The sequence below is a fragment of the Podarcis filfolensis genome (assembly GCF_964270895.1).
Source record: "Podarcis filfolensis genome assembly, chromosome: 8".
Taxonomy (NCBI): Eukaryota; Metazoa; Chordata; class Lepidosauria; order Squamata; family Lacertidae; genus Podarcis; species Podarcis filfolensis.
The window spans coordinates 89,212,792-89,223,462 of NC_139611.1; the positions used below are offsets into that span (position 1 = coordinate 89,212,792).

The following is a 10,671-nucleotide window of genomic DNA, read 5'->3' on the forward strand; positions in this document are numbered from 1 at the left end:
TGTGCCAGCCCCAGCTGCCCCACCCAGGAAGCCTTGAGGAAGCACAACTTTGGGACATTTGTAAAAATATAAACCATGTTTTATTAACAGACCCGAAAACACAAACAACCCAAGTCAAAGAGGGTGTCTAGGCATAGGCAGGCAGCAGTTGAATCATCTGGAAGTTTGTCAGAAAGGAGAGAAATTAAGGTAATGGCAGGAAAGGGACAAGGAGGGGGCTGACATCTCCACAGGCTTCACTCTGTCCAGCGGTGACCGCAGTGTGGGGCCGTGCAGACGTAATACAGCCGCATGGCATCCTAAAGCAGAGAGGGAAGGGGTGAGACGGGTATTCCAGGTGTCTTTCCATGCCTTGCCCCCATGATGATAAAGACCTCCAGGGAAATGTGAAGGCTTAAAACCCAACAGAACCAGAAGCCACCTTTCAAACCTCCACAGTCCCTAATCCCCAAGTTTTGGAGCTCTGGAAAAAAAACTCCTGTTGTGTTTGCAACATAACCACAATGCTGTTTTGTTTTGAACTGCAAATGCAGAACCCCAAATTGTTTTGGCACTGGGAACGCCCTTCTGCGAGTCTGTAAGGAGCTCAGCTGAAACACCCACCCTTGGTGGAGTTTTTTAAAGTGACAAGAGACTCCAAACTCTATGGCAGTCGCCCAGCTGGTTTTAAGAGGAGATATTTGAATAAGTGAGTGGGGCAGCAGGTGGAAAACAGACATGCAAATCAAGTGGGGGTCACGGCTGAAATTCTGCTACTGAAGTAGAGGACCCGATGTAGGGAAACCCACATGCAAAGCGAGCAAATGTCATTGCTCGTAACTTTTAAGAGGGGTGTCGCTGCCAGGGATTACAAAAACACCAGCTGCCCTAGATCTCAAAAGAAGTCTCCTCACCTCAGCCCGTGCGCTGTGAGACTGGAAAAACACGGCTTCCTTGTGGCCGCACCTGGAAGACAGGGGTAGAAAGATCTGGTTATGAGGCAGGGCAGATCCCGGAAGCGCGGAGGAAATGGCCCACAGCCAACCTTCCCAACCTGGTATCCCACGCCCGATGTCTGGGACCAGCTGATGGGAGTCCAAAATTTCTGGGAGGGCTGGCCTCCATCAAAGGTTTTTGTTTGTCCCAGGCTGTTCTATGCTTTGTGGCATTTGCCAGACTTTTTTTTTAAAAAGGAGAATGGCTACAGCTCAGCACTCACTTCTGGCAAGGATGGTCCTCTGTTCGGGGCAGAGTTGGGTCCTGGGAAACGTCAGCAATGATCTGAGTCAGTTCACTGAAATGTAGATGGTTAAAAAGTGATTCTTTCGATAGTTAGCATGCCCACATCCCGTCAGCCCATCTTGAAAATACATTGGAAACCATTATATGATGAACGGCAATCTCTTGCTGTCAAAAGTCAGCCCATCCCGGGGGGAAAAACCTTTTCTTTTGCAGTCATCGTTCTTCTCATTGTGCTGCCCCCATGACACCTGGCTACTTCCTTACCACCTTTCGGAATTTTCCAAAAAGCCCCTCGCTTCTCCATCCCCATCGTTCTACCCGGACACTGAGGTCCAGCTCCGAGGGCCTTCTGGCGGTTCCCTCCCTGCGAGAAGTGAAGCTACAGGGAACCAGGCAGAGGGCCTTCTCGGTGGTGGCGCCCGCCCTGTGGAACGCCCTTCCAGCAGATGTCAAAGAGAAGAACAACTACCTGACGTTTAGAAGACATCTGAAGGCAGCCTTGTTCAGGGAAGTTTTTAATGATTGATGTTTCAATGTTGTTTTAATCCTTTGTTGGAAGCAGCCCAGAGTGGCTGGGGAAACCCGGCCAGGTGGGCGGGGTACAAATAATAAATTATTATTATTGTTGTTGTTGTTTCTGTGTGGGTGCTCCCCACCCCCACTCCCTCTGCCCATCTTGGCCTGGCACCTGGATTGGAAACTATGGTTCTGTGAAGGCAGCCGAGAAATAACTTTTCACTGCAGCTACATCACTTCGCCAGTTCACGTTCAGCTTGTGATCAACCACTAGGGCATTTCCCCATGTTTCACTTGTCTGAACAAAGTGGATGCAAAACTAGGCTGGATTTTCAACGCAGGAATACAGGAGGTTGCCTTATGTAAAGTCAGCGCGTTCCCTTATGCAGCGTGGCTGGCAATAGCCTCTCCAGGGCTTCAGGCAGATCAACGCAGGCCAGCAATTCCTTCAAGGCAGCTGCTGGTACTTACTCAACTTCATGCGTGATCTTATTGACGTAGATGCAGCTATTGTCAGCCTCCTGCTGGTAGTCACAGTTGCGGCACTGCAGGGAGAAGAGGAGAACGGTCACACGTTCACGTTCCCAGCAAGCCCTGGGGGGGGGGCAAAACATTACCTACAAGACTGATGCCAGGAGGGAGAAACTGCCTGGATGTCACGGACTGGTTGGACGTAGAGGAATGGTGGGAGGCACCAGCTGGGGAAGAAGGATCCGAGTGCGGGGATTGGTGGTGGGACAGAGGGAGGAGATGGGGAGGAGGAGTCTGTGGCAGAGAAAAGTCAAGACAGAGGTGGAAGCGGCAGAGCCATAGCTGTCAACGTTTCCCTTTTTTAAAGGGAAATTCCCTTTGTCCAAATAGGATTCCTCACAAGAAAAGGGAAAAGTTGACAGCTATGGGCAGAGCAGGATGAGGAAGGTCAAGAGGCAGAGATGAGTCTGGGTGGTGAAGCAGCACAGGTGTCTCCCCCTCCTGCTGTGACAAGCGACCCTCTTCCCTGGGCTCCCAGGACCAGGAGAGGTATGAAGTGTGAGGAGCAAAGGAAGACCTGCAGGCATCGTCTCAGACTGCTTAGGAAAGACCTGGAAGAGGAGACTTAGGCAGCTGTGGGAAGGCAGGGGCCTTCAGTCTCCACAACTGCTTCATAAAGGACAAGACCTGCCAAAGAAGAGTCGCTGGGCTCATTAGGCCTGGCATTCCTGTGCGGATCCTGTTTTTCTAATAAAGTGTTAACCACCTGCTCTGTGCGATTCACTGCTGTCTCGCTCCTGACACTGCACACCCGTGATCCGTGCCCAGCAATCTCAAAGGCTGAGTTATGGCTGCCTCCCAAGGTCCGCAGTTTGAAGCTAGCAAACATGGGGCAAAATGACCAAGCTCGCCCCTTTCCCGGCCAAAAGGTCCCAGCCAGGCAGCTGAGCTGGGAAGGGACTGCCACAAAGCCACAACAGCTCACAGTGAAACCCTGCACTCAAGAGTCTACCTGAAGAGAGTATTGCCACCTGACACTCACAGCATAGAGAAGGATCCTGTTCTCTTTGTCTTCTTTAGGGTACAACATGTTGTTGCTGTTCAAAAAGAGAGAAGAGAGAGAAAGGTTTAAGTGAGTTTCTTGGAGAATAGGTGAGATGCAAATGTAAAACTAGAACTAGTTGGACGGACATCCACTGAAGCTGAGTGGGGAGTGGGGAGCCAACAGCTGAGAGCCGCCTTCCCGGCCCTGGCACCCTCCAGATGTTGTGGGCAGCGACAGCTGTTCTGGCTTGAGCTGACAGGAGCTGGAGCCCAAAGCCCAGGGGCAGAGAGCAGCTGCTTTGCGGGGAGAAAGTCCCAGGTTCCGTTCTCTGCCTGAAATCCTGGAGACCACTGCTGCCAGTCCGTGTAGACAATATTGGGCTAGATGGACCCATAAGTCTGACTCAGCACAAGGCTTAGCGATTCTTGCGCCCAAGTCCCCCGTCAACATGGCAGGATAGCTTTTCCTGATGCTAAGAGCTGTCAGGCAGTGGAAGAGACTCCTCAGAAGATGGTAGACTCTCCAGTGAGAGCCAGTGTGGTGTAGTGGTTAAGAGCGATAGACTCATAATCTGGTGAACCGGGTTCGATTCCCCGCTCCTCCACCTGCAGCTGCTGGGTGACCTTGGGCCAGTCACACTTCTCTGAAGTCTCTCAGCCCCACTCACCTCACAGAGTGTTTGTTGTGGGGGAGGAAGGGAAAAGGAGAATGTTAGCCGCTTTGACACTCCTGAAGGGGAGTGAAAGGCGGGATATCAAACCCAAACTCTTCTTCTCTTCCTTCCATGGAGGTTTTTAAGCAGAGGTTAGATGGCCCCCCGTCAGGGATGCTTCAACTGTGATTCCTGCCGGGCAACGGGGTTGGTCTAGCTGGCCCCTGGGAGCCCCTCCACAATTCTATTATTCCTTCACCCCAGTTTTAAAAGCGAACCCATTTTTTTGCTCTGCAGCTCAGCAGGATCACTGCCTGTCTTTGTTTTCCCATTACGTTATCAGAACATTAATCTGCTGTGAACAGAACTCCAAGAGATGCTGGATGGGCAGCTTGAAGCACATTCATTCTCCTCACTTTTCCTGTGCTCATAAATTGAGGGATGCAGAAATACTAGTTTTGTTGTTGCTGTTTTATTCTTTGTACCCTGCCCATTTGGCTGTGTTGCTCCAGCTTGCAACATATATAAAAACATAATAAAACATTGCACATTATAAAAGTACGCCCTTATTGAAGTCCTCAACCTCCCTAATAATGGCCCTCATTAAAGGGATACGGGTGGCTCTGTGCTCTAAACCATTAAGCTTCTTGGGGTTGTCATCAGAAGGTCAGCAGTTCGAATCCACACAACAGAGTGAGCTCCCCTTGCTCTGTCCCAGCTCCTGCCAACCTAGCAGTTCAAAAGCATGCCAGTGCAGGTAGATAAATAGGTGTAGCAGGAACCGATGTGGCAGGAAGGTAAATGGTGTTTCCATGCTCTCTGGTTTCCATCACGGTGTGCCGTTGTGCCAGAAGCGGTTTAGTCCTGCCAGCCACATGACCTGGAAAGCTGTCTGCGGACAAACACCAGCTCCCTCGGCCTGAAAGCAAGATGAGCGCCACAACCCCTTAGTCGCCTTTCACTGGACTTAACCGTCCAGGGATCCTTTATCTTTTTTACCTTTTACATTAAGTAGGCTTGGGTGTTTTTTCTGCCAAGCACGTTTACGTGTAAGAGAAGCCCACACAGGTCACGCAAAGCCAGCCCACAGAACAGCACTTTCTGGAAAAGATCTCCGAACAATCATTATACCCTTATCATCATTACTAATTCCCAGGTTGTGGCCACAGTTGCACGCTATCAGCTTCAAGGAGCCACAGGTGAGAGCCGAGTGCAAGGCTGGGACCAAAGGTGGAAGGAGAATGACATGTCCCCCTCCCCTAACATCCCATATGCCCCTTGAGGGGAGCCAATGGGTCTCAAATCCTCGGTGAGTTAGGAACTTCCCCTACGTGTGAAGACAGTTTCCAGCGAACTGAGCAAATGAGACCAACAGGAGGTCCAGCGGCCAAGAAGGTGATTCCTGCCCCTGCCACAGAGGGAAGAGAGGGGCAGGTGGGGCTCATCCACCCGGGAAGGGACCCCATCAAACGGAAGGAAAACTCTGGTCCTAAATCTCTTCTGCCTTTCAGAATATCTTTGGGAGAAGAGTGTGATGGCCTGGGACTGGGGCTCGGACACAGAAGCAGGAGTCTCAGTCTGCACCGGATCCTTTGCCTCAGGCGGCATCTGAACCTAGTCTGGGGCCTGATCCTGAAGCGTCCCAGTCTGCACAGGTGCCCCTGCAGCAAACACCAGCTGGGCCGAGTCAGGGGCCTGAGCCTGCCCTGGCTCCAGATGCGGGGATGACCTCATTGCCTCCAGCTGGGCCATCACTTGCAGCTGCTCCATTTTCAAATACTGGTTGGGTCAGGGGAGGCTGAGGCGGCCTCTGGATTTAGTAACCCACCGACGTCTCCCGAGCTGCAGAGACTGAGGTCTGAGAGAAGGAGAGACCCGAGTACTCGCAGGAGGAGTACTCGACTTCGGGCGAGACAGGGAGGTGAGTCGCTGGGGGATCAGGACCGGCCGCTACCCCAACAAAGATAAAAGGCTGTTGGACCCCGCCCCAGGTTGCGGGAGCAACGTTGCTGTTGGCCAGAACCTGCCTGAGATCCTGCGCCTGTCCTTGCCTGGTTTCCTGCCTCGTGTCCTGCCGGACTGACTCCTCGTGGAACCCTTGGATTCGGGACCGGACCTGGACCGTGTTGCTCGGGTTAACCCCCGGGCCCAGCACAAAGAGAAAGCTAAGGGGTGAACTCTACACAAATCCAGAGTGGAGTCAGCTAAGGAGGTTGGGTGGCGCCTTGTGCGCCTCCTTCCGTCAACTCCTGCCGCCAAGTTGGTGCCAAACGCATTGCTCTGCTTTCCTTTGGACCACCTCAGCGAGGCCGGGGGGGGGGGTCTTCTCATCTGGGCAGCCCAGGACCTCCAGACACACTGCCCAGGCTTGCGCCCGGGGAGGTCATTTCAGTGATGCTAACACAGCAGTTTGACTTCACCCCCTGAGGCACACTCCATTGTCTCTCGAGATAAACAGGTGCCAATGATGATTACTTTTTAAGTTTGCATACTGCGCTTTTCTGAACACCCTGTTCCCAATTATTGCTCCAATGACCCAGAAACAACAACAGTTATTGGAATATTATGATGCTGAAATATTATAGCTTGGTTCAGGTGATTTGGAGAGAGTTTGGCTTCAGCCCCAGAGGCGCACAGACATGTGCCAACCAAGATGACTTTTTAAGTTTGCTTACCGCCCTGTTTGGAACACAGAGTTCTCAACTTGGGAGGAGAAGAAGAAAGGGCCATTAAATAGCCACACGGATTACTCATAAAAGCAATTGCTGCTTGAGTCTTATTGCCTGAGACAGATGATTCACATACTGGTGATATTGCGCTCCAAACTCCTGACATGACATGTTGGTGATCTCATGATCCATATTTCCCAGCAGTTTGATATCGATATTAAAAAGTACAGGGGACAAGAGAAAATCGTACAATATTCCAAAGTACCACTGCCAAGGAGTCTGTCACCTGCCCTCCATCGCCTCCCTCTGGGAACAGTCCCACAGCTCACCAGCCAGCGCATCGAGGCTCTTCTGACGCTGAATCTAAATCCCAAAGCCAGATTAAAATGGATCCAGATAACTCTAGACTGGGAGCGGCCACCAAGACCATACAACACTGGTCCTGAAAGACCTACATTGGCTCCCAGTACATTTCCGAGCAGAATTCAAAGTGTTGGTGTTGACCTTGAAAGCCCTGAACGGCCTCAAAGGCCCAGTATACCTGAAGGAGCGTCTCCACCCCCATCGTTCTGCCCGGACACTGAGGTCCAGCGCTGAGGGCCTCCTGGCGGTTCCCTCCCTGCAAGAAGTAAGGTTACAGGGAACCAGGCAGAGGGCCTTCTCAGTGGTGGCGCCCACCCTGTGGAATGTCCTCCCTTCAAATGTCAAGGAAATAAACAACCATCTGATGTTTAGAAGACATCTGAAGGCCGCCCTGTTCAGGGAAGCTTTTAATGTCTCAAGTTTTTCTGAATTATTAATATTTTGTTGGAAGCTGCCCAGAGTGGCTGGGGAAACCCAGCCAGATGGATGGGGTATAAGTTGTTGTTGTTGTTCATGATCATCATCATCATCAAACCTTTTACTGGCATCGCATAGAAACATCCATAACATAACAGTACAGAATTACCGCTTCCCCCATGGCACAAAACATTTACCCCCAAAAAACGGAGAGGCAGAGCAGACTGTTGTCACATCTCTAGGTCTCCAGGGAGATCAGTCGTCTGCAATGTGTTTCGACAACAGAATACAGTGGTACTTCAAAATGCAAATGGGATCCATTCCGGAGCCCTGTTCGCATCCTGAATAGAACGCAAGATGCGACTGTGCGTCTGCACGTGCCGCGTTTTGCCGCTTCCGCGCATGCGCGTGACGTGATTTTTACCGTCTGCGCATGCTCGAGCAGCAAAACCTGGAAGTAACACGCTCCTTTAATTCCAGGTCACCATGGTGCGCAACCCAAAATACTTATCCTGAAGCATATTTATCCCGAGGTATGACTGTACCAGATAAAGATATTTGGCCACTAACTTAGTGAGCTCCTGGTCATTCCCCAATAGTAGAAAGTGTATGACCTCTGGTTTCCATTTGGGGATGCAGAGTTGCTCTAGGAATTGCTGGCAGAGATCAGCATATAGTTTACATTTAAGAACCATGTGAGTAAGAGTTTCCACCAGGTGGTCATCCCATCAGCAGATTCTCTCTCTGCCATGCCCAGGAACCTTCCCCATGGGTTGGAGTTGAACCTGGCCAGCGAAAAGGCCCTTCCTTCTTGAGGGCTGAGCAAAAATTCGAGGTAGTTGTGGTTAGTTCCATGTGCCCAGGAAAGTTGAAAGTCAAGAGGGGAGCATGTTGTTGTTGTTAAATTGTTGTTGTTATTTCCTATTATTCCCCTTACTATGACCGCTGCTGCTGTTGCTCCACCATGTGCATCTCTCCCTAACCTAAGTGTGCATCATGTGCATCTCTCCCTAACCCCGTGTACCTGAAAAAGTGTGCATGCACATGAAAGCTCATACCAATAACTAACTTTAAAGTTAAAGGGACCGTTAGGTCCAGTCGTGGCCGACTCTGGGGTTGCGGCGCTCATCTCGCTTTATTGGCCGAGGGAGCCGGCGTACAGCTTCCGGGTCATGTGGCCAGCATGACTAAGCCGCTTCTGGCAAACCAGAGCAGCGCACGGAAACGCCGTTTACCTTCCCGCCGGAGCGGTACCTCTTTATCTACTTGCACTTTGTGCTTTCGAACTGCTAGGTTGGCAGGAGCAGGGACTGAGCAACGGGAGCTCACCCCGTTGCGGGGATTTGAACCGCCGACCTTCTGATCCACAGTGGTTTAGACCACAGCGCCACCTGCGTCCCCTAATAACTAACTTAGTTGGTCTCTAAGGTGCTACTGGAAGGAATTTTTAAATTTAATTTAATTTAATTTAATTTTCTTTCCTTAACCCCTGACTGTGTTTTGGGAAACCATGCCAGTCCCTGTTTATTTTCGGTTCTTGCTTACGCAGGAGATCCCCCTTCTCGGCCTATCACAGTCCTGCAGCGCTGGGAGGGGACCCCCGAGGTCATCCAGCCCAGCCCCCTGAGGGGACTGGTGGGGGGCCGTTCAGTGCGGCCCCCGCCCTCTCCTCCTCCTCCCCCCCCTCCGGCCTCACCATTCCTGACAGAAGCGGATCCCCACGAAGCCCGGCTCGTAGGCCCCTTCCGACTCCATGGCAACCGCCCCGACTGCGCAGGCGCACCACGCCCCTCCCGCCCGGAGCCCGGCTCAGGCTCGGCTTCCCGGGCTCGGACTGCGCAGGCGCGGCTACGGCAGCCGTCAGGGGCCAGAATAGAAGTCTGCGCGGGCGGAAACGGACGTGGTGGTCGCCTCGCCTGAGAAAGGAGATGGGAAAGGATGGAGGGGGGAAAGGGATCCCAAATGATAGAGAGGAGGGAGGGACTCCCGCTTGGGAGGAAGGTTGCACTCTGGGAATAAGCAATCATAAAAAAGGAAATTATTTTTATCATTATTATTAATAATAATAATAACAATAATAATATTTTTATTGGCTTTACAATTTAATATTCCACACATCAATATAATAATAATAATAGTAATAGAATTAATATATATTCCCCCCCCCCGCACCCCGTGACTTCCCTCAACTTCCCCTTCTGGTTCATTAAATGTTGGCTACTTCTGTGTAATTTATTTCCTCCTATTTTCTTAATCTTTCTTAATCTAAATGCTCTTATATTCTTATCACTTATTTATACCATATTTTCCTTCCAATTGTATCTTTCACTTAATTAATTTCCGATTTATTGCTTCTTAATCCTTACATTTGTTTTCATAATTGTGTTTACTCAAATCCTGCTAATGAGTCCATTTCTTTACAGTGTTTCTGTAACTACAGCAGGAACACTTCCCAGGCTTTTTTAGAGTCTCTCTTGTCCTTGTCTCTGAGTCTTCCCGTGAGTTTTGCCATTTCTGCGCATTCCATAAGTTTGACTTTCAATTTTCTTTCGTTGGCATCTTGGCATCTTGCCATTTTTGGGCTAGTAAAATCCTAGCTGTAGCAGGCAGCAATAACTTCTTCCGCTCTTTTGGCAATTCCTGCCCTATAAAGGTATAATGATTATTAGATCTTTTCCAGAAAGTGCTGTTCTGTGGGACCCGTGGGGCTTCTCTTACACGTAAACATGCTTGGCAGAAAAGACGCCCAAACCTACTCAATACAGCATAACGAGGGCCATTATCAGGGAGCTTGAGGACTTCCAATAAGAAAAGGGCATACTTGATGAACATTGATGAACAGGCAACTTTAATGCTCTCATTAAATATATATGAATTCTACTACTACTACTACTACTACTACTACTACTACTACTATTATTACATAGAATCATAGAATCATAGAGTTGGAAGAGACCACAAGGGCCATCGAGTCCAACCCCCTGCCAAGCAGGAAACACCATCAGAGCACTCCTGACATATGGTTGTCAAGCCTCTGCTTAAAGACCTCCAAAGAAGGAGACTCCACCACACTCCTTGGCAGCAAATTCCACTGTCAAACAGCTCTTACTGTCAGGAAGTTCTTCCTAATGTTTAGGTGGAATCTTCTTTCTTGTAGTTTGGAACCATTGCTCCGTGTCCGCTTCTCTGGAGCAGCAGAAAACAACCTTTCTCCCTCCTCTATGTGACATCCTTTTATATATTTGAACATGGCTATCATATCACCCCTTAACCTCCTCTTCTCCAGGCTAAACATGCCCAGCTCCCTTAGCTGTTCC

At 50.2% G+C, this 10,671-nt stretch overlaps 1 protein-coding gene across 2 annotated transcripts; it reads right to left on the reverse strand.

Annotated features, from left to right (window-relative positions):
• Positions 1–57: 57 nt before the first annotated feature.
• POLR2I (RNA polymerase II subunit I) lies at positions 58–9,198 on the reverse strand. Of its 2 annotated transcripts, XM_083628216.1 has the most exons (7): positions 9,051–9,159; positions 6,089–6,302; positions 3,251–3,305; positions 2,209–2,282; positions 1,199–1,273; positions 894–945; positions 58–299 (listed from the first exon to the last, which is right to left on the reverse strand). In XM_083628216.1, exons 3-7 carry the CDS (start codon positions 3,296–3,298, stop codon positions 237–239), a joined length of 312 nt encoding a protein of 103 aa, XP_083484342.1. In that variant the 5' UTR covers positions 3,299–3,305; positions 6,089–6,302; positions 9,051–9,159; the 3' UTR covers positions 58–236. The 2 variants fall into 2 exon arrangements, with proteins under 2 accessions (XP_083484342.1, XP_083484341.1); XM_083628215.1 differs by lacking the exon at positions 6,089–6,302 and having other exon boundaries at positions 9,051–9,198.
• Positions 9,199–10,671: the final 1,473 nt, after the last annotated feature.